At 47.2% G+C, this 24,116-nt stretch overlaps 2 protein-coding genes across 2 annotated transcripts in view; one reads left to right on the top strand and one right to left on the bottom strand.

The window, feature by feature from the left end:
- UBR2 (ubiquitin protein ligase E3 component n-recognin 2) overlaps positions 1–6,444 on the top strand; it is a 125,268-nt gene extending 118,824 nt beyond the window's left edge. The window contains exons 47-48 of the transcript XR_004622064.1: positions 751–891; positions 4,690–6,444. The gene's annotated coding sequence lies outside the window, so the exon portion shown is untranslated. The remainder of the gene's footprint in view (positions 1–750; positions 892–4,689) is intronic.
- PRPH2 (peripherin 2) lies at positions 3,756–21,697 on the bottom strand. The gene is made up of 3 exons (XM_002914483.4): positions 20,588–21,697; positions 6,837–7,083; positions 3,756–3,970 (listed from the first exon to the last, which is right to left on the bottom strand). The coding sequence occupies exons 1-3, from the start codon at positions 21,166–21,168 to the stop codon at positions 3,758–3,760; spliced, it is 1,041 nt and encodes a 346-aa protein (XP_002914529.1). The 5' UTR covers positions 21,169–21,697; the 3' UTR covers positions 3,756–3,757.
- Between the last annotated feature and the right edge of the window lie 2,419 nt (positions 21,698–24,116).

Consider the following 24,116-nt stretch of genomic DNA (forward strand, 5'->3'; position numbering starts at 1 on the left):
TGTTATTAGTGTCAATTATGGCCATTAGCCAAACCATCTTGACCTTCCCAGAGATAGCTGGATCATCATTTCGGCTGATTAAGCTTCATATTCATTGGCTATAACAGCTCGTGACCTTTCTGAACCATTTTGGACCTCAAATCACTGGGGAAACAGAGCACTCAAAGTCTCTTCCAGCAACAAGATCTGTCTCCAGGTTTATACTCTTCTTCTCTTTCTTCCCTGGTAATCTCCAAGTCCTTGTTCTTACACACTCCCCAGACACACTCGGCTTATGAGAGACACATGTAGGAAGGAAACTATATCCTTTATTTGCAAGAGAGTTATTGCCTACAAGAGCTTTGCTCTGATTTTCAAAATCGTCTTAAAATGGAAGGTATAAACTTAGCAAGATTCACGTGCACTTTCCCTGTCTCCTGGCCTTTCATGCTGCTCCCAGCTTACTCCCTTCCCTGGCCCCAATGTTAGCATTAGGCCCTCTGACTCATTAAGCCCTCTCACCCTTTGCTTGCTCTGTCCTTGTTTTTTTAAGTCAAGTTTATTAAGGTTTATTTTACACATAGTAAAATTCACCCTAATTTTTAGTGGACAGTTTTATGCATTTTAACAAATGCATACAGTTGTTTAACAACCACTACAATCAAATAGAACAGTTCTTACGAAGCCCCCTCAAGTCCCTTTATGGTCACCTTCTTTCCCCATCTGACCCCAGGCAACCACTAATCTTTCCCTTTGTTTTGCCTCTTCCAGAATGTTATATAAATATATATCACATGTAGCCTTTTGAGCCTGGCTTCTCTCACTAAGAAGACTAAAGCATTGGAGAATCATCTGTGTTCCTTTCGGTTGCCGAGCCACGTTCCATTGTGCAGATGTTTATGCAGTTACCAGGTGTGAAGGATGACATTTGGGTGGTTTTTGGTGATACAAAAGAAGTGAAAACATTAATGTTTTTGTGTGGATGTATGTTTCCATTCCCCTTGGGTGAATAGCTAGGAGTTGCCCCTTTATCCTAACTGTGTTCCATTTTTGCCCAACATTCTCTAACTTTGCTGTTTATACTCATCCTCTGTTTGGGAGGACAAAGCATACCGTAAGGATTTAAGGACTGATGTTTCCTCCCTTCAAGCCAGTTTCCTGTCCACTGAGGACCAGGAAGGCATCCTCTCTCCCTGACTTACATACTGTCCCCACCCCCCACCCCTGCCACATTCCTATTCCTAACACACAGTGCTGCCAGTCGGCTGCACTGTCCTCAGGAGCCATGTTCTTATCCAGTAGTAGGTCAGAGGCCCTAATTGTCTTGGCCCCTGTCCCTCCACCTCCAGCTCCTGGCTAAGCTGCAAACCTGCTGCCCTAGCATTACAGATGCCCGGACAAGGGGGGCAGGGGAGCGTGCAGAGCAAGCACTTAATCTTATTAACCTGTATTGAGGTTACTTGGGGTTTATTTACTGGTGGCTCAGTCCTGGGCTTGAAAGTGTTGCAAGAGGCTATGGGTTCTTAAACTAAAGCCACAGATTCTAGGATACTTGCCTTCCTAAATATTCAAAACTAAGCAGCTAGTACCTACTTCACTATGGGGTGGTTAAGTGTTTTAAAAGTGTAAAAGCCCTAAAGTGCTGCCTTTACCTCTCATTCTATCTCAGGGCTGGGCCTGCCAAACTTGAAAACCTGGCTGAGTCCCTTGGGAGAAATGAATTTACACTGGTCCCAGGAAAGACTGAGGTTAGACATAAGGAAGTCCTGGTACAGTTTTGCCAGCAGCTACCTGAGAAGACCAGAGAAATGCAGCTCGCCCTAAGGCTGCTCTGAACCAACCAGGGATATTCATTGTAGAGTCAGTTCACCCTTGGTCCTCCCAGCCGATCTCAGATTTATATCTGCGCTATAACCTTTCCCAGAAAGACTCATAGTTCCTTGTTTGGGAAAATAGGTTTTGACCAGAGCAGGAAAAAAGATGGTTTGGAATTTTTGCTTGAATCACTAAACTATGATTCCACATACTAAAATACTAAACGAATTCAGCTGTGGTCTAAACTAGCAAATGTTAAGATTATTTGGATAACCTTATAATCACTGTTCTTACAGACAGGAGATGGTAAGAGGAAGAGAAGTAACACCCACCTTGTTGAAACATAGCTACCCTGATCAGTAACTATGCTTCCTTTTAGGGTCAGTTTGGTTTTGTTAACAAATACTAGCTAGAGTTGGGGATGCTGTGCTATACTGTCAGATAGGCTAAGATAGGCATTTAACACAAGCGATTTTCACACAATATAATTTTTAATGTCTATCATACAGCTGTTAACAGCATAGTTACACGTGTGGGCCTAGAGCAGCACTTTCACGATGTTTCTCAGCACTCCTGAGGGGAGAGAGTTCCAGGACCCTTGCCAGAGGTGGCTGACTCCCTCAGCATTTTCAATGTGGACCATTCTTTGGTCTCAAGGAGACTCAGAAGTCTAATTAAATTAAACCTGGGACCAAAATCTGACAGTGTCCCAATATCTTTGATCTGATCCTATGCCCAGGAGAATTAGAGCCCCAGAACATGCCCCAGGCAGCACCAAAAGTCTTTATTTTCTCCCCACTAGATGCCGTTAGAACAGTAATGAAGTCATTCTCTTCTTCCCCAAAAGCTTCCTTTTTTCTCTTTTCTGAGAGAAGTTGAAATTTCTCTCTCCATCACAAGCTCAGGAAGATGGACTGTCTCAAGGAATCTTCTTTAACACAGAGGCATTCCAGAAATACCATTTTGCAGGATGGGTATCTGGGGAAAGAAACAGGAAGAAGCTCCCAGAGGATGCTTTGCCGTCCCCTGTAGACCATTCGTGTTGTCCATGGAGGCTGTCATGGCCACCTGTGTGGGTGTTCCTGGGCCCTCCAAGAGATGAGGCCTAGTCTCCAAAGCATGGACTCTTAATCTCATTGTTGCTCCTCTTCCAGTAAAGGGCAGCCACCTAACCCAGTGCTTCCACAGACAAGCCAGGAGATCAGCTGGCACTTGAGGGGGTGGGATGTTGCTGGAAATGCCAACAACCTGACTTGCTCAGCCCATGGCTCACTCCAGACTAAGTGAGGGCATGGAAATGTGACACAAAAGTAGCCTTTAACTACGTTTTTGGTGAGGAAAATAATCCCATCTTTAAGTTATTTTGCCCGATGATTGAAGAATTCCTCTTGTGAAGCCCTCAGTGCTTTGGAGAGTGCATTACTCTTAGAAAAGTATAATGTCCCCCTCCTTCCACAATTATACAAATAAAATGGCTGACCTGTCAATCTTGGCATTAAAAAAAAAAATGACAACATGGCCAGTACATTTTTTAGATTCCTGTGTTTATGCACCAAGTGACGCTTTGGATATAGAATGAAGCAACTTGGAGCTTGTAATGGCAGACTCTTAAAAGGGAAGCTGTCCTCAAGTGTGGCTGGTAGCTTCAGGGTGGTACTGAATTCCTGTGCTGTGAAGAGTGATCCACTGAGAGACCCCCTGAGTCCACCATGAGGACATACCCAAAAGTAGTGGGCCTGACTAGGGGCTCATTCACTGTGTAGGGGCTCATTCATTTTTAAGTCAGTCATTCAACAAATGTTTGCCAAATGCTTTTAGGGATCCTAAATTTTAAATCCCACCATCAGGAAGAGTCTCTGTAAGATGGCCGTCCTTGGGAGATTCAGATTGGGTGAGGGGGGTAGCCGCTTTCTTGGAGTCTGTTACTTCTCAGTGTTCAGGAGGGGAGGGGGCCCCGGGGCCATCAGCCAGCCTCTGGGGCCTGGCCTGCGTCTGCACCCTCAGCTTCCACCTGGTTACTCTTGCCCAACTTCTTCAGGCTCTCCAAAAAGGCCTTCCAAGTCTCTGATATGCTCTTTTCCAGAAGCCAGCCCTCACTCTCAGACTCAGGGTCTTCAGGGTTGGACACACCTTCCAGTGCTGTGTGTAGGTAGCGCAGGCCAATCGTGATGGTCACCTGGTGGGGAGAGGAGACTCAGAGAAGGTCTGGGAGAAGGGGTGGGGCCTGGAGCTATTAGGAAACCGTGCAAGCCACCAGCCTCCTCATCCCCAGGGCCCTTCGAGTGTGGCAGGATCTGAGTCTGGGTTGGTGAGGGCCTGCCCACCAGCCTGGCCTGGTGCTCAAGATAGCTGCCTCTTCTCCAGCCTCATCTCCAGCCCCATTCTCCTCTCTGGCCACTCTGGGCTTCTTAGGGTCCCATCCACGCTTTCTCCCCTCTGGTCTTTACCATTTGGTGTTTGCCTAGAACATTGTTCTTCTCCACATTGACCTGTTAATTCAGCTTCAGCCCTCAGTAAGTGGCCCTGCTACTCATTCTCCCTCTTCCTCTCAGGTCTCACCCGATCTGGGGCATTAGTCCCAGGCTCCTCCTCCTCATGCCCCCACCCCACTCCTAGCACAGTGCTTGGCACCTATTGGGTGTTGGGTAACTATTTGCTACACAGAATTAAAGTCACCCCCTTCTCAGCACACAGTATCGTTGTATGTGGTTTCCTCTACTAATGTTGTTTTGATTAGTGTGGGGATGAGTGGGTGATTTATTTGGATTTGTTCACTAGCAGTCACTGCGGCAGGCTATGGTGCCGAAATGCCTGGGTTCAAACCCCAGTCCTGGCACTTAGCCAGCCATGTGACTAAGAAACCTCAGTTTACTCACCTGGTTTACAAATTTTCAGATGGAGTGTCTCCTGCCTCATGTGCATGCTGTGACATGTCAGTAGGTGTAGAGCGCGGTACGTGGTGTGCAGTAAGGATGAATAGATGTGTCAGCTGTAATTGGTTATTAGTGTGGTAAGTACTGTTTCACTGTTCTGTTGCATTGTGTTACCCACTTGTTCCTACACATTCCTGGTTTACTCTCTGTTACACTTCAGGTGGTGAAGGCTGCTAATAGAGAATGTCCACCCCCTGATTGATCTCGTTCATTCAGTCTCCCAGCCCCTAGAACAGCATCCCCGTCGTGGTAGGGCCTCAGTAAACATCTACTGATTCAGTGTTCAAGGAGCATTTTATCATTGCGGTAGTTGATGACATTAGTAACTAGTAGTTTTAGGTTTTCGTTATTGTCATTGTTGAAAGTTTAATAAAATATTGTTATGGTGGAAAAACTCACTTCCTCCAGGAAGTCCTCCCGGTGTGCATGCTCCCACTCTGATCCCCTCCTGCTTTCCTGAAGGAGGCTTACTGCTGCATTATGAATTTTGCACTTAGTAATGGTTTTCCCTTTGGTTCATGAGTTAGATATCACCTCCTAACTGGATTATGAGGCCCAGGAGGGCAAGGCTCAGGCCAGAGTCCTAGCATTAGTTCAGCTACCCTCGTGCCCATTATAGAGCTCTGCTGACCAAAGACCTCAGCTAAAAGTCAAGGCCATTTACTACTCCCTGTTTCTAGTGAGCTGGTCCTCATCTCATGCAGTCACTGGCTTCCTGGAAAGGTGAGCAAACTGAGAGGCAACCAGTGGAACCCCATTTTCCCACTGACTTCTGTTATCCTTTCAGCCCTCTTTTCATGGGTTTTCAGGGGACATGACCTTCTGACCTTCTAATAGTAAGCTTCTTGCCTGGCTCTACCCACTCATTCCCAAGACTGTGCCTCAAGGACTCAATGACCAATAAAATGTCATTCATTTGCCTCGACATTAAAAGAAGCCCGCCCTCCCCACCCAGCCCACCCCCCGCCAGACTGTACAGTACCTCTAGTGTGATGTGATGAGTTAGAAGTAGCCATCTCAGCTGAGGGCACAGCTACGTATGGACTTCCATAGCACTAAGAGAGCAACTTACTTAAGGGAAAATTTCAGTGAATCTCTCTAAGGGACAAACTTTCCCCACCTAATGTTTCTGGCTTTGTACTTCTGAATTTTGGGGTCTGGACTTTCTGCTGTCAGCTCAAAGCAGGAGCCCCTGAGTCACCCTCTGTACCACCTTGGTTTACCACTCACTAACACATCCTCTTGTTCAGCACCCAGGACAGCGCCTAGCACACCTTAGGTGTTTAAGCACTAACTCTTCCAATAAATGAATGAATGGCTACAATCCCAAACTCTGTACAGAGAGGAATTAAGCCTTACAGGTGAGAGATGAACCCACAAATAATTAGAATAACAGGTAGATTGCTGCCAGAGTCTCCAGAGAAGCACAAATCCAAATAGCTCCCATTTCCTGAACACAATGTATGTATTATCTCCTTTTGCCCCCCAGGAGTCCCAAAGCTAAGTGCTGTCGGCCCCCTATAACAGAAAGGTTAAGTAACTTTCCAAGACCTCAGACTGAAAAAACGAAGACACAGGGTGAACCTCTAAAACATGCAAAGTGAAGGAAGCCAGACAGGAAATGCATGTATTTTATAAATTTTTTATGATGGTGTATTATGATGGCATTTATATAAAATGTCCAGAATAGGTAAATCACAAAGACAGAGCACAGATTAACGGTTGCCAGAGGCTGGGGTGGGGGTGGGGGGAAGAGGTGGGGAGTATGCTCCTTGATGGGTATGAGCTTCTCTTTGGGAGTGATGGAAATCTTTTAGACCTAAATAAAGGTGGTGGTTACACAACATTGTGAATGTACTAACTGCCACTGAATTGCCACTTTAAATGGTTAATTTTATGTTCTGTGAATTTCACCTCAATAACCATTTTTTGAGTGATAGGAAAGAAACAAAAAGTAGTGGAGGTGCTGGGATTCAAACTTAGGCCTGCCTGAGGCTGAGGGCTGGTTCCGAGGAGAGAGACAAGCACTGCAGGCCAGGCCCCACCCATTCAATCCAAGATGGGCAGATGACTCCCTCCTCCCTCTCCCCCACGTGGCCCAAAGCCTACCTCAAAGAGCCAGGCAAGGAGCGTGACAGCGCCCGTGGAATTCATGAGGCCGCTGTAGTAGCTCAGCAGGGCGGCCCTGCAGCCGTTCACCCACAGGTTGAGCTCCTCTGTCTGGTGGTCGTAGCTGTAGTGCGCCGAATTGTTGGTGAGCTGGTACTGAATGCAGGGCCGTGGTGAGCTGGGGTTGCAGCAGCTGAAGGGAACACCGTCCACCAGGTATCTCCCATCCACATTGCTCTTGATGCGACTAGAGGAGAAAGATGGCTTGAGAAGGACTTCTTGGATTTCTCACCAGGGGCCAGTTCCACCCCCCCATCCCCTGCTTCTGAAAAGCTATAATATTCGTTCATCCATTTGTTCATTCATGCATTCATTCTCGATAAATATTTGCTGTGCCCCTACTATGTGCCGGCCACTGTTCTAGGAGCTGAAGATGGAGAAATGACCCTAGAGAACCAATGTCCCTGCCTTCCTAGAGCTTATGTCCTGGAGGGTTGGGACAGATGATAAACCAAGAAGCCAGTCAATAAGGAATACAGAACTGCATCCGACCACGCTGTGTACTGCCAGGCCCTGGCGAGCAGTGATTATTTGGAACCATGTCAGGCTGGTGGGAAGAGGAGCAGGACAGGTGATGACTGGGACAAGACTGTCTAGCATTCATGGCCAACAGCCTTTAGCCTTCAGCCCCCTCTCCAACCTTCTGTATCCCAATAACAAGTCACTAAGGACAAGGCCCCTCCTGGCCAGATCTGTTCTGTTCAGGAGATGTTTCCAGAAGTCCTGCTGTGGCCCAAGGCCTGTGTGGGGGCAGGGAATGAGACTGGAAACAGTTACAGTCCTTGCCCTCAGCTTGTTTGCTGTCCACAGTGAACTGTGCCCCTAGCCAGGTGGGATCTCCTTACTCACCTGAAGGATGCGGCACACATTCCTTTTGCATTTCCATGTTTGGTTATGGTACAACGTACATTCATGTGGGTTGAGAATTCAGAAGGGGCAAACATCTTTACAGTGAAAGCTCTCCCTATCTTCATCAGGCATCTGGGTGTGTCCTATCTGACCTGAGTGAGGTTACCCAGGTGTCTTTATGTGCCAGAGTTCATCAAGCTTCACCCGTAAGATTGTGCACCTGAGTGTATACATGTTATCTTGAGTAAAAAGTTCAAGTTGAACATGAACATTGCATGACATAATAGCAGCATACCTTTGCAACATAAGAATAGAAAACCTGTAATTATTTAAAATAGAAATTGTAATTCGACTTCTGGGTATTCAAAGAAAATGAGACCATAAACTCAGGGGGCACCTGCTGGCTCAGTCGGTGGAGCCTGTGACTCTTGATCTCGGGGTTGTGAGTTCAGGTGCCACATTGGGTGTAGAGATTACTTAAAAATGAAATATTGAAAGAAGAAAACATTAAGTTGAAAAGATATATGTGTCCCTGTGTTCATTACAGCATTATTTATAAAAGCCAAAACATGGGAACAACTTAAGTGTCCATTGATGGGTGAATGGATAATGAAACTTTGATATACACACACAATGGTATATTATTCAGCTATAAAAAAAGAAATCTTTAAAAGAAATCTATAAAAAAAAAGAAATCTTACCATTTGCAACAACATGGATGGACCTTGAGAACATTGTGCTAAGTGAAATAATAAAGACAAATACCATTTGATCTCACTTATATATGGAATCTAAAAACAAAACAGGGGCGCCTGGGTGGCACAGCGGTTAAGTGTCTGCCTTCGGCTCAGGGCGTGATCCCGGTGTTATGGGATCGAGCCCCACATCAGGCTCCTCCGCTGAGAGCCTGCTTCTTCCTCTCCCACTCCCCCTGCTTGTGTTCCCTCTCTCGCTGGCTGTCTCTCTCTGTCAAATAAACAAAATCTTTAAAAAAAATAAAAATTAAAAAAAAATAAAAATAAAAACAAAACAAGCCAAAAAACAAGTTTATAGATACAGAGAAAATTTTGTGGTTACCAGAGTCATGTGTAGGAGGTGGGTAAAATGGATGAAGGTGACCAAAGTACAAGCTTCCAGTTATAAATAAATAAGCCCTGGGGATGTAATGTACAGCATGGCAACTATAGTTAATAAGCTGTATTGCCTATTTGAAAGCTGCCAAGAGAGTAAATCTTAAAGTTTCTTATCACAAGAAAAACATTCTGTAATTGTGTATGATGATGGATGCTAACTAGATTTATTGTGATCATTTTGCATGTTATACAAACAGCAAATCATATGTCATATCCTGAAACTAATATAATGTTGCTTGTCAACTATACCTCAAAAATAAGTAAAGAAATGAAAGAGAGAGAAAAGAAAAAAGAAAAGAAAGAGAGGGAGGAAGGGAGGAAGAGAAAGAAGTTGTTTTCAAGGGGTGCCTGGGTGGCTCGGTCAGTTAAGCATCTGCCTTTAGCTCAGGTCATAATCTCAGGTCCTGGGATTGAGCCCCACGTGGTGCTCCCTGCTCAACAGGGAGTCTGCTTTCCCCCTCCCTCTGCCCTTCCCCCCACTTGTGTTCTTTCTCTTTCTCACGTTCTTTCAAATAAAATCTTTTTAAAAAACATTTTAAAAAAAAGAAATTGTTTTGGGGCGCCTGGGTAGCACAGTGGTTAAGCGTCTGCCTTCGGCTCAGGGCGTGATCCCAGCATTCTGGGATCGAGCCCCACATCAGGCTCCTCCACTGGGAGCCTGCTTCTTCCTCTCCCACTCCCCCTTCTTGTGTTCCCTCTCTCGCTGGCTGTCTCTCTCTGTCAAATAAATAAATAAAATCTTTAAAAAAAATTGTTTTCAACAATGTTCATTGAAATGATAATTTCAATGTTTACCTTCTAAATGTCCATGTTTAGTCTCCCACTCATTCTTGTCCCTTGACCTCCGGGTCCCACTGTAGCCAATTGTCTGTCCTTCTAAAAAGTCTTCATACATGACAAGCAAACACAGATTCTGCAAATATTCTTATTCTTTCTGTTTTTTACCCAATGGAAGTGTACTGTCTTGAATCTTTCTTTTTTCCCTTAGCAATATCTTAGAGATTTTTTATGTCTACTAGTGGAGAGTGTTCTCCAGGTTTTTAATGAGCTGCATGGTATCACCATTGTGCAGATGGTCCACGGGGTGCTAGTCAGTTCCCTACTGCTGGATATTTAGGATTTTCCCAGTCTCCTGTCAATATTTGGATATTGTGAATATATCTACAGGGTCAATTCCTAGAGGAGGTATCCCTGCATCAAAGGGTGGATCCATCTGTGATCGCCCTAGATCCCTGCCATATTTCTCCCTGGAGTTTGTACAATCACATCCCCAATAGACATGCATGAGACAACCTGCCGTTTATGGCCATACCCACACAGGTCTGATTTTTTACCTTTGCCAACCTGATAGATGGCAAATAGTATCTCAAGGTTATTTTAATTACCACTTTCCTCATTATGAATGAAGTTGAGTATCTTCTGATATGTTAAGAGTCATTTGTGTTTCCTTTACTGTGAACTGTCTGTTGATCGGTATGATTAAGACTTTAGGAAGGGGGCGCCTGGGTGGCACAGCGGTTAAGCGTCTGCCTTCGGCTCAGGGCGTGATCCCGGCGTTGTGGGATCGAGCCACATCAGGCTCCTCTGCTATGAGCCTGCTTTTTCCTCTCCCACTCCCCCTGCTTGTGTGCTTGTGTTCCCTCTCTCACTGGCTGTCTCTATCTCTGTCGAATAAATAAATAAAAAAATCTTTAAAAAAAAAAAAAAAGACTTTAGGAAGGTTCTGCACAATGTGGCCTCCTTGGTTCCAGAACAATCATCGCCTGGGTTATGGTGACCATATTTCCACACGCTTTATAGTCCCCGACCTCTACTTCCTCGGCAGGACCCTTGCCCAGAGAATGGGTGGCCTTGAGTACACAGGGGACCCAGGAAAATGATAAGAGCGGGACCACCTGAATTTACTCCCAGTTCATTCCTCTGGACAATTGCTTTCGCCTCTCCAGTTCTCAGCTTCCTCATCTGTAAAATGGAGCTGATATGAGGATCATATGAAGGGATGCATGTTAAAAGTCTTAGAAGAGTGTCTGGTATGTAATAAGGGCACAATAAGCATGGACTCATGGCCACGCCTGGGTGGGTTGATGGAACAAGAGCCTTCACATGTGCTCTGTGTGCTCTCAGGAAACAGCTGTGACAATGGAACAGACCACTCAACACCACTGGGCAAGAGTCACTCGTGAGCAGGTGGCAGGGTTTCTGCCAACCAGGAAGAAGAGACTATGAGAATCTTCTGCGAGGACAGCAAACATGTCTGAGAGCAGAGCTCACCGCTGGCCTGAGGCAAGCCCTATTAGACATTTGTCACTGACTGGAATGGTTGCTGCTGCAGTTCTTGCTTGAGCCCAATTGAGCTCACCAAGAGCACAGTGGGAGCAGAAACCACTCTGCTGTCCCCCTGCAGCCCCAGCTCAGCACCTGGTAGTGGGACCCTGGGTAGTCCAAGGTGGGAGGACTGAAGCAGGAAGCCATCAGGTTGGGGTTCCTGTCCCCCTCTTGAGCCTGCACAACCGAGCAGACAGTAGTCTCCCACCCCCAGTCTCCTTGAGGCTGGGAGTCTCTGAGCTCAAATGCTGTTTGTCCCTCTTCCTGACCTGCAGGCTGTCCCTTGAGCCTGCTCCCACCAGCACAACATCCCACCTGGGCCATTCCCAATGTTCCCATGGGAAGAGTGGGTATAATAGAGCAAGCCAGACTTTGAGTCCCAAATCAGCATTTCTGATCTGTGGAATTTCATCCTCTGAACCCGTGTGAGGTGGGCTTTTACCCTCTTGGGAGCTGTGGGGGAGCTTTAAATGAGGCAAGGTGTGAAATACACTTGACACAGGCCCCCAGAGAATGTCCACCTATGGCCACCTGGGCAGGACCTTGCAATCCACGAGATTGTTCTACAGAGGAAGAAGTGGTGCCCAAGCCTCACCCAAAGCCAAACAGGAAGTGGAAGACCAGCCCCCATTCCTTCGCTCAGAGATTCTTCAGAGTCTCTCAGGTCCTTCCTGTCTGTCAGCTCTTCTGCTTAAGTTTCCTGGGAAAGCATGATCTCCTCCTTTGTTCCCTGTCCCAGAAGCCCTTTCCTGTCCACTGTTCTCACTCCTGATGTACTCTCCAGGTGTATTAAGCTGGGGTAAAGCCTACGGACCTGCCTCGTACATACTACATGTGTATCTGAAGTGAAGGCCAGGCCTGCAGTTGTGTGAGCTGAGGCCAGTAAAGGCTCTGAGCTACCCTCACCCTGCAGGCTGGCCTTCTGGGGAGCTCTTAACTTCCCACCTCACCTAACTCACTCCCCCAAATGGATAAGTCACCTTGCTAGCCTTGTTAAAGCAAAGCTATGTCTCACCCCTCAGACTGGGGCTCCCAGGGTCAGGACTGTCTCTCCCACTCAGATAGAGGCTCCCTGAGGACAACGCTGTGTCTCCCCCACCCCAGGCTGGGACTACCTGACGCAGGGCTGTGTGTCCCCTCAGCCTGGGGCTCCCTGAGGGCAGAGCTCTGTCTCCCCCTCACACTGGAGTCCCTGATGCAGCACTGTGTCTCCCCTCCCCACCTGCAGTACTTTAGTCCATAACTACTCAAAAAAGAAATCTGAGGAAATACTAATACTGTACTGCTGTACACCAATAGCTCTATGTGTCTTATTCCATTTACTCTCTACCACACCTCTGTCATGTCATTTCTCAGATGAGAAAACTGAGTCTGACAGAGGTCAAGTGAATTGCCAAGGTTCCACAAGTATCGCTCAGCTAGCATTCCAGTTGGGGACTGACTCATTATCGGTTATACTCCTGCCTTCCTCACACCCCTCTACTGTTTATTTCCATATGGCTTTCCTTGATGACTTATTGATTTACCTCCTAAATTATGTTGGTTTTTCCAGGAAAATTCTTTTTTTTTTTAAAGATTTTATTTATTTATTCGACAGAGATAGAGACAGCCAGTGAGAGAGGGAACACAAGCAGGGGGAGTGGGAGAGGAAGAAGCAGGCTCATAGCAGAAGAGCCTGACGTGGGGCTCGATCCCATAACGCTGGGATCACGCCCTGAGCCGAAGGCAGACGCCCAACCGCTGTGCCACCCAGGCGCCCCTTTCCAGGAAAATTCTGACATGATTTTCCCAAGTCATATGACTTGGCTATGGGAGAGTATTCTAGAAAACAGTCTTTTCTTAATCAAGACCCTTACAAGCCCTGGTGAGCCCTGAGCAGAGCAAGATTTGTAACCCGGGAAATACTCTGATATAAATAGCCAGCTCACCACCTAAGGAGCTCTCCTCGCCTGGCTTTGTCTTAAGAGGGTGAGTGGGGTTCTTAATCTGTGGTTGGAACCAGGGCAAGCACGAAGTAAACAAAGTGATGCTTCTAGAGGAGAAGGAGGGCTACTTCCAGAGGTGTGGAACCCCAACAGATCCCAGGCTGGGGGCCCAGGGAAGTTCCAGCTTCCATCAAGCCAGTCCTACCTCCCCATTGCTGTCCTGGGCCTTGTCCTCAGCAAGCCCCAGTCTGAGAGGGAGAAACCACACAGCCCTCAGGAAGCCCCAGTCTGATCAGGGAGATACCGTCCTGCCCTCGGGAAGCCCCACTCTGAGGGGGAGACACAGCAAGGAACCCCAGTCTGAGGGGAGAGTCAGTCCTGCCCTTGGGGAGCTCTAGCCAAGGTCTAGTCATCTTGAGATGTCTGTAATTGTTCAGAAAGAGTGAACAGAAGCCTGTAGCCTGTGGATTCCCTGAGTAGGATGGGAAGGTGAGAGAGCTTGGTGCCCGCTTCTCCTTCACAGTGAGGGTTCCAGGCCAAGCCCGACTGGCTGACAGTTCCTGGTGCCAAGGCCTCTCACCCCAAGACACTAAAGCTCTGCTCATCCTGAGAGCAGGGGAAGCTTTAAAGGAATTGTTATAAACTAGCTGAAGACTGTCCCTCCTCATGCGATGTGTTAAGATCCACAGGACACCCTAAGAAGTGTTCTTGCTAAAACCAAACCTGAATCCAAGCACACCTCAGCCCTAACTGATGGGGAAATGCAGGCGACAGAAGAACAAGTTAGATGACACCACTTGGCTGCAATTGCCCAATTGAGAATGTGAGGAATTCTTCAAGACAAATAGCCCAGTTCCTTCAATACACACGTGGCATGACAGTAACTGTTACAGAGTAAAAGAGGCAAAAGTGATCAAAGAACCAAATGCAAAGTGTGGACTTGGTTTGGATCCTGATTTGAACGAACCAACCGTAAAAGATAGCTTGAGACAGTCATAGAAAATTGAACGGACTCGATATTAGATGTCTTGTTGGTAGTTTAGTCGGGCATGATTACTCTTTTGCCTAGGTCAAGCAAAAACAAAACGGCAAAAAACAAACCCTCTGTACCTGTTAGAAATGCCTCCTAAAGTGTTTACAGGTGAAAGGAAATGACGCCCAAGATTTGCTTTAAGATACTCAGAGGGGATGGGGCTCCTGGGTGGCACAGTGGTTAAGCGTCTGCCTTCGGCTCAGGGCGTGATCCCGGAGTTATGGGATCGAGCCCCACATCAGGCTCTTCCACTATGAGCCTGCTTCTTCCTCTCCCACTCCCCCTGCTTGTGTTCCCTCTCTCGCTGGCTGTCTCTATCTCTGTCGAATAAATAAATAAAATCTTTAAAAAAAAAAAAAAAGATACTCAGAGGGGATAATGTGTGTTTGGGAGAGTGGTATAGATGAAACAAGAAAGTGAAGATGTGTGTATTTGTTGAAGCTAAGAGGGGTGTACATGGAAAGTCATGATCTCTATTTTTCTTGAATGCTTGGAATTTTCCATGATGAAAGTTGAAAAATGCAATAAAATAAAAGAAGCCTGGCTGAGAACTACAAATCGGTGTCCCGATAACGCTCTGAAGATGCAGTCGCTGAGGGAGGCATCTGCTCGCTGAGGACTCTGCTCCTCCCTCGGAGGCCTCCCCTGTGATAAGGGGGCATGTCTCCCCACCCCCAGGAGCACCGGGCCAGAGCCAGTGAGAAGGTAAACACACAAGGTAGAGCAGAGCCCAGCCTCGCTTGCCACAGGCCGCAGGGAGCCTCTGCGGTGTCTCCGGTTTCTGTGCGACTGCCTCACGATTATCCGAGACCCAGGCACAGAAGAACTGGAATCCAGTCATAATGCACAGAAGCTTCTCAAGCTAGGTCATCTCCGCCCACACCTTCCACTGTCGCTCTGGAGGAGGACGACATGGAGGACAAGAAGACCGAGAAAGACAGGATGGGAGAGGACAGCGTGGCCTGGATAATGCAAAGTTTCAGTCAGCCAGGGCACGCATTGCTCTAACACTGAAGCTATGCAAGGTGACTAACATCGCTGGCGAGCAGCACAGTCGAGTGGAAGGAGAGAATTACAACCTGGCGCTCCACACAACAGGATTTTATTTGTCCATAAAAAGGAAGGATGTTCTAACAAATGTGGCAACATGGTTGAACTTGGAAAACATTATGCTAAAGTCAAAGGAGCCAGGCCCCAAAAGGACCAATATTATATGATTTCATTCAAGTGAGATGTGTAGGAGAGGGAGGAATATAGAGACAGAGAGGAGACTAGTGGTTCCTTAGAGCCAGACCATGGGAGCCTAGGGAATGCAAGCCAGAGGGCACGGGGTGTCCCTGCCATGTGGTGAATATGTTCTAAGATGGGCCATGGTATTGACTGGTAGCACAACTCTGTGAACATACCAAATGCATTGAACACTCCGCTTTCGAGTTGTAAGGAATGTGAATCATCTCAATAAGCCTGGTTCTTAAAAAATGGCCCCCGCTTCTTGCTGTGAGATCCAACCTGAGGCTCAGATCCCCCATATATAAAATAGAGATAACAACACCTAAAAGAATTACAAACCCGCCGAGGAGGGGTTTTGTGCCGAATAAATGTGGGACCTGGCAACGTAGTGATGGGGCGGACTGGGGTTGGGATGTGGCCAGCAGGCTATTTGCCTGGGACGGCTGCGGTGGGGCGGGTGGGGAGATTCTAAACTCATGAAAAGTCTGGGGCGGGGCGCCTGGGTGGCTCAGTCAGGTAGGCGGCTGCCTTCAGCTCAGGTCATGATCCCAGAGTCCTGGGATCAGGCCCCACACTGGGCTCCCTGCTTAGCGGGGAGTCTGTTTCTCCCTCTCCCTCTGCGCTTCTCCCCTGCTTATTCTCTCCCTCTCTCTCTCTCTCTCTCTCTCTCAAATGGATAAAAAAAAATCTTTTAAAAAAATCTTCAATTGATATTGTTTAGGCCAGGAGCCTTCAGGAAACAGTCCTTGATCTTAAAGATCCCCCAAAGAAATCTCCAAACACCCGCCACGAGCCACCCCTCCATGTGTACCAGGACTACAAGCTCTGTGCTCAGTTTCCTGCAGGACCACTGGAGGAGGGGCATAGCTGAGGAGGTCCCAGGGAGTCCTGTGTGCAGGAATCCAGCTCCACCTCTCGGGAGCCAGACTGGAAGTGTTTTCTGTAGCCCAGTCCAGCGATGTACATCGTATGGAGTGGAGAGAGAGGCTCCAGGGGCAGAGCCTGTAGAAAGGACCAGAAGCCATGGCCACTAGACACTGCCCCCACCCAGGACCAACGTTACTGAGGAGTTCAGTGCATTTTCTGTAGACTTTCCACCCTCCGACCAGCTCACTGCTCCTGGGATCGCCTCCCCGAGTCATCAGGGTCAAGGAGGAGACTGACGCCCACCCCAGGCTTTTATTGGCTCCTCTGAATTTGGTGGGAAGAGGAAAAAGAGAAAAGGTGACGAAATATTTAAAAAAAAAAAAAATCTTGGGGCGCCTGGGTGGCACAGCGGTTAAGCGTCTGCCTTCAGCTCAGGGCGTGATCCCGGCGTTGTGGGATCGAGCCCCACATCAGGCTCCTCTGCTGTGAGCCTGCTTCTTCCTCTCCCACTCCCCCTGCTTGTGTTCCCTCTCTCACTGGCTGTCTCTATCTCTGTCAAATAAATAAATAAAATCTTTAAAAAAAAAAAAAAAAATCTTGCTGTAAGGGGTGCCTCGGTGGCTCAGTCAGTTAAGCATCTGCCTTCAGCTCAAGTCATGAAGTCACTGTCTTGGGGTTGAATCCTGCATCGGGCTCCCTGATCAGCGGGAAGCCTGCTTCTCCCTCTCCCACTCCCCCTGCTTGTGCTCGCTCTCTCTCTGTGTCAAATAAATAAACGAAGTCTTTTTTAAAAACTCTTGGTGGAGGGGCGCCTGGGTGGCACAGTCATTAAGTGTCTGCCTTTGGCTCAGGGCGTGATCCCGGCGTTCTGGGATCGAGTCCCACATTGGGCTCCTCCGCTGGGAGCCTGCTTCTTCCTCTCCCACTCCCCCTGCTGTGTTCCCTCTCTCGCTGGCTGTCTCTCTGTCACATAAATAAATAAAATCTTTAAAAATAAATAAATAAATAGGGGCGCTTGGGTGGCACAGCGGTTAAGCGTCTGCCTTTGGCTCAGGGCGTGATCCCGGCATTGTGGGATCGAGCCCTGCATCAGGCTCCTCCACTGTGAGCCTGCTTCTTCCTCTCCCCCTCCCCCTGCTTGTGTTCCCTCTCTCGCTGGCTGTCTCTATCTCTGTCGAATAAATAAAATCTTAAAAAAAAAAAACAACTCTTGGTGGAGGATAATGCTGCTCCTGGCCTCCTGCCAGGCCCCGCCCCCGCCCGCCTCTACTGCTGCTGCCAAGCGATCCTCACCCTGAGGCTGCTGCTGAGAAAAGCCAGAGAAATGTAAGTGCTTACCACTTCTCAGGGCTTGGCCTCTCAAAAAAATAACTACACTTTAGATTGTTCAGAGGAGGATTTTCGGTGGCCAGCTTTGTCAGGAAAACTTAATAATCCTCCTAAGTAAAGCAGTCAAGATAAGAAAAAAATTCGAGCATCTGGAAAGGGAGGAAGTGCCGCCCCATGGCCCAGGAGCCGCCCCTCGCTCACAGGTGTCGTCCACTGGTTATCAATGTGAGAAACTGTGGAATGCAGTGACGTGGTCCTCTCTCTGTGAAGGTGACCCTACCAGGCTGTGCCCTTAGCAGCACAGGAGTGTGACTATCGTGGGCAATTCAGGAGAGGAGAAAGGCATTTCAGTTCTACCATTGTGTCTTAAGACCAGCTTTGTGGAAAGTTACAGCCAATAAATACTTTTCCACCTGGAAAGAGAGTGATAGAGACAAAGAGAGAAGCAAAAGCCTCAAAGAAGCCTACTCTAAGGTTACCAATAGAAGCAAATGAGAACAGCCTAAATGCCTGCCTATGTGTGTCCACTCAGTGAGTGTAATATGATGAACCAGTAAATATGATCATTTTACACAAATACTGCATGATATCACTTACATGTAAAATCTAAAACACCAAACACAGGGGCGCCTGGGTGGCTCAGTTGGTTGAGCATCTGCCTTTGGCTCAGGTCATGATCTCAGGGTCCTGGGATCCAGCCCCAAGTCGGGCTCCCTGCTCAGTGGGGAGCCTGCTTCTCCCTCTCCCTCTGCCTCCTCCCCACTGCTCATGTTCTGTCTGTCCCTCTCTCACAAATAAATAAATAGAATCTTTAAAATAAAATAAAAAACCAAACACATAGAAACAGAGACTAGACAGGGGGTTGCTGGGGGCAGGGAGAGGGAAGGGAAGATGTTGGTCAAAGCAGACAGACTTCCAGTGATAAATTCTGGGGTCCCCCTGTACAGCATGGTGGTTATACTTAAAAGTACTGTATTATATCCTTGAAACTTGCTAAGAGAGTCCATCTTAAATGTTCTCAGCACAAAAAAGCAATGGTCATTACGTGCCGTGATGCTGGTGTTAGCTAAAGGGACAGTGTAATCACTTTGCAGTGCATAAGTGTGTGAACTCAACACGTTCTAACGCTTAAATGTACACTATGTTGTCAATTATATTTAAACAGTGTTGGGAGGGAACATAATTATTTTGAACATTATGCAATACTGTATTATCGAATTACAAAATGGGGCGTTCGGTTGTATTTATATCATGGTTACACAATTTACTATGTAAATGTTAACAAGACTAAATCAAAATGGGGAAAAATTAAAGCCATTCCTCGGTTGTGGGTGAGAATCTGGCTTGAATTCTTTTTCCTGTTTTTGTTTTCTTCTTCATGTTGTCACCATATTTTTTTGTGTAACCGAGAAACTTTTTTTACGTCAGTGGAGTTAGGATAGTTTCACTCCAGTAAGTTAGTATGAAACATGGAGGTGGTTTGGATCAAGCTTACTGTTTGCCTGAAAATTTAGATATGCCAACCATTGGGAGTAGAACAGCCTGGAGAATTTCTCTGCTCTGGGACAAAAGGAGATTTGGGGATTACAGAGAGGCTTTGTAAGTCTCTCCAACGACTAACTCTGTGCAGAAGGCAATCAAGGAAAATGACAGGAAAAAGTGAAAGTCCTTTCTTCTTTGCTCACAAAGGCTGTTTCAGCTTCTCCCCCTCTCCCACTCCCATCCCCAAGAATTCTGCTTGTCCCTCCTGCGGCACCTTGTGTAAGTCCTACCACCTTGTGCTGTCCCTGTAAGACCTGTCACCTAGGAAGGGCAAAGCGGTTTACAAGCCTCCCCTTGACTGGGGATTTATAGCAGTAATCCCCACCCACAGAGAAAATAGAAGCCCAAGCAGTGACCTTCAGTCCGACTTCCCTTCCCCCTGAGCTGCAGCTAAGCTAGCCCATCTGGGCTTCAGCCGTGCCCTGCTGCCAGTGCGCCCTGTACCCTGCGCGCAAGTCCCCTTGGACTCTCCAGCCTTACCCAGGACGACACTGGATGAACAGCTGACCCCTTGCTTCAGCCAGGGAGTGGGCTGAATGGGACAGAAAGAAGAGGACAAGATGAGCCATGGGCTCAGGGCAGGCTGCCCTTTCCCTGGAAAATGACTTGAGACCCATAATGGTGGGTCTCTTGGGAAGAGCAGCATGCCAGAGTCAGCCACTGTCACCTCCAGCTCTGGCTCACCAATATCTCCCTACATTGCAGCTCAGGCTTTTATTTTTATACACACCACAAATACTTTAGAGACGTCACGGTGTCATACTGTCGTGATTCAAGAAGTAAACACCAGCAGGTATTTAATGGGCACCTGCTGTATGCCAGGCTCTAGACGGAGCTAGGAGGTGACCTCCAAGATTATCTATTCCAGTGCCTTCGTTTAAAAGATGGGCGACCAAAGGACCAGAGTGGCAAGTGACTTACCCAAGGTCACAAGCTAATTTACAACACAGCCAAAACTATAGCCTAGACCTCCTGACTGCCCTGTGCTCTGCTCTTTCCACCACACCCAAGGACAAACACCTTGAGATGCTCCAAGTCAGAAGGCTGGAAAACAAGGGAACTAACCAGGAAATTTAAGCTCCAGGGACTGAATGCATAAACTCTGAGTGAGTAAGACAAAGAGCCAAATAACATCTCAGTATTTGTGATCTACGAATGCCCCAACCCTACCGTATGAAGCAGACACACATTCCTGGCTGGGTCTTCCTCCCTGGAGACTTCTATCCAAACAACTTCTATAACTTGACACCTTCCTCCCAGACATTCCTTAGCCAGACATGAGGTGGAGCATATGATATCGCCATCTTTATAGGTCAAAAGTGTTAGCAGATTGGCAATTTCATATGGGCCAACTGAATCCAGCCTCACACGTTACGGTACCAAGTTATGCGCACAGTGCACCCCCATGGGCCTCCGAGTCCCCGTCTAGCTCTGACCCCAGGACCGGAGACCACTCACTCTTTGACTTCTTTGGAGGAAAAGTCCAGGTAGCGGTTGCTGATCCACTGAATCTCAAACCAATCTCGAAAGCCATTGTTGCCACAGCATTTGAACTCGATCTGCAGCATGTCGATGGTCTTCTTCATGAAACACCTGCCAGGGGTGTCTGTGTCTCGGTAGTACTTCATGCCGTTCTTGAGCCCGTGGGCCAGGGTGCTCTCCAGTGAGCCCCGCATGAGGAAGCAGCAGAGGGTCACCAGCAGGAGGGCAATGTTGAAGAGGACACAGACAGCCAGGTATGGCTTCAGCCAGGGCTTCCACTTGGCGTACTTGGTAGGGTCCAGGGCGTCATAGCAGATCTTGCCAGCCAGAGAGTTGAAGACACAAGACAGCACCCCCATCCCTATCAAGGAGTTGGGCACAAAATGGCTCTCTGAATTATTCATCACATCGCTCCTCTTCCGCAGTTCGATCTTAAGGAAGAGCCCTAGGCTGAAGATGATGATGCCAGCCAACACAGAGAGCCAGTTCATGAGCCAGAGCCCCTGGGCCAATTTCACCCGCTTCTTCTGGTCAAATTTGACCTTCAGCAGCGCCATGCTTGCCGAGTGCAGTCCAGGCAGCTTCCCACCGCACAGCTCCCACTCCTGACCTTCGTGAGCCCGGGGGCTGAAAACTCAGGGCCTGGGGAAGGGAGCGGATGGCCCACGCTGCAGGGAGCTGCCCTGGGAGCTGCCCATGTTGAGCCCCTTAGCCTGGGACCCCCGTTAACTTAGTCGTGGTAACCGGGGCCGCAGAGGCACGGCTCATGAAGGGGCCAGGTCTCCGAGATGGTCCTGCAGCTTCCTTCCCAGCCAAGCAGGGAGAGCTGGAACGCTGCAGATTAAAAGTGGGGACCACAAGACATCTCGCTAATCTCTTTAGCCAGGTTCATCCCATTAGATAAAGCTGTGCCAGTTTCAGAACATGGCCAAAAGGAGCCTAAACAGACACACTGCAGCAGAGAGCTCTGGGTTCAGCTCGAGGAATCTGGAACAAGATCGAGACCAGAGAAAGGGCTCTCCCTGAGGTCTGGCTCAGATCACGCGGCTCCCCAGAGGGCCATATCTAGGTCAAACTCCTTCAAATTTAAAACTCTCCATGGGACAAAAGATATTATTATACAAGTTGAAAAAGAAATGATAGATTGTGGGAAAACATTTACAACATGTTTAAAAAAAAAACATTTTTTAAAGCTCCTACACTTCCACATTCAAAAGATCAACAATTGACTGGAAAAACGGGTAAAAGATAGGAACAGGTGATTTATAATAGGCAAACTTGGAAAGTTCCAATCTGGAAAAGATGTTCAGTCCAAGTAGAACACGGGGAAATGCAATTGAGATAATAATAAAAGACTAAATTTGATCCATCAGATTGAACATCTGTCAAAATTTTGTCACCAAAAGTATAAACAAAGATGGAGATGTACACTCTTGATGAGTCTGTAAATTTTTTATGTTTTTAATTAGCAGATTTTATTTCTTAAAGCAGTTCTAGATTTACAAAAAAAAAAAAAGGGAGGATACCTGGGTGGCTCAGTTGGTTAAGCGTCGTCTGCCTTTAGCTCGGGTCATGATCCCAGAGTCCTGGGATTGAGTCCCACATCGGGCTCCTTGCTCAGCGGGAAGCCTACTTCCCCCTCTGCCTGCTGCTCCCCCTGCTTGTGCTCTCTCTCTTTCTGACAAATAAATAAATATATTTTTTAAAAAATACTTTTAAAAAATTGAAAGTACAGGGAGTTCTGATATACTCCTTTCCCAGAACCAGTTTTTCCTATAATTACCATCTTGTATCTGTGTCATACATTTGCTACAACTGATGAACAAATATTGCTATTATTATCATCATTATTATTATTAATTAAAGCCCGTAGTTTACATTAGGGTTCACTTGTACATTCTGCAGGCTCCACCAAATGCATAATGTCATGCATCCACACTTATCAGATCATACAGAATCATACAGGATAATTTCACTGCTCTTAACAATCCCTATATTCCACCTATTCATTCCTCCTTCCCTCCCTGCCCAACCCCAGGCAACCAGACTCCACAGTTTTACCTTTTCCACTATAATTGGAATTACGGTCTTTTCAGACTGGTTTATTTCTCTTAGCAATATGCACTTGGTATTTCTCCACATCTTTTTGTGACCTGATAGCTCATTCCTATTTATTGCTAAATAATACTCCATTAATATGGATGTACCGTGGTTTATTTATCAGTTCACCTATTAAGGGGCATCATGGTTGCTTCCAGTTTTTGGCAATTATAAATAAAGCTGCTGTAAACACTTGTGTGCAAGTTTTTGTGTGGACATAAGTGTTAAGCTCATTTGGGTAAATATCTAGAAGCGCAATTGCTGGGTCACATGGTAAGACTATGTTTAGCTTTGCGAGAAACTGCCAAAATAGCCTCCACAGTGCCCGCACCGTGGTGCCCGCCCCCAGCAACGGGTGAGAGTTCCTGTTGCGCCACACCGTCACCAGCGTGTGGTGGTTAGCGTCCTGGATTTTAGGCATCTCGCTGTGGCTTGAATGTGCATTTCCTTGATGACGTGATAATGGAGCATCTTTTCATGTTTATATGCCGCCTTTGGTGAGGTGTCTGTCCAGTACTTTTGCCCTCTTTTTAACTGGGTTGCTTCTGGGTTTTTAGACTGTAAATTTTGGGAAAGTAATTTATCTATCTCCATTAAAATTTAAAATTCACATTCCCAATGGTTCAGCAGTGCCACGTCTCAAACAACCTGTGCATGTAAGCACGAGGAGTTTCAGGAACAATCAAATTTTGTCCTCAAATTCAGGTCCGCCTAATACCAAAGAAGGCTTCATGCTGCACGCAAGCTCAAGGCAGTAAGTGGGTCAGGTCTCCAACCTGGAACCTCGTTTCTTCCCTTATATGCATTGGATCCGCTGAATCTACAACTTGCGTGTTCCTCTTTAAGATCTCCAAAGCACTGAGTAGAATCAAAGAGTATTTCTCCAGATAGAGGAGGTATGGGAACAAAGCAATGAGTTTTTCCCCTCCGGTGCAGTCACCTTAGAACAAAACACCTATTTCATTGCTCCACCCAGTTTGGACTCCAACTTGGGAGTGGCCAAAGCCCTGTTCCAAGACATATAGGAAAACCAGTCTTGTTATTTTATTGTCACACCACATTGTGGGTCACAAACAACATTATGCAGAGTGCTCAGTCCCTTAATTGCCAAGACTTGGGAACGCCTGGGTGGCTCAGTCAGTGAAGCGTCTGCCTTCGGCTCAGGTCATGACCTGGGGTCAAGCCCCGCATCAGGCTCCCTGCTCAGCACGGAGTCTGCTTCTCCCTCTGCCTGCTGCTTCCCCTGCTTGTGCTCTCTCTCTCTCTCTGACAAATGAATAAAATCTTTATTTAAAAAAGTAGCCAAGACTTGGCTTCTAAGCAGCTTTGGAACTTGAAAGTGTTTCAATTCTTCTCCATCAGAAGCAGCATTGAAAAGAACGTGCTGCAGTTCCTGGAGTTTGGC

Source organism: Ailuropoda melanoleuca, chromosome 19, assembly GCF_002007445.2.
Source record: "Ailuropoda melanoleuca isolate Jingjing chromosome 19, ASM200744v2, whole genome shotgun sequence".
Classification (NCBI taxonomy): domain Eukaryota; kingdom Metazoa; phylum Chordata; class Mammalia; order Carnivora; family Ursidae; genus Ailuropoda; species Ailuropoda melanoleuca.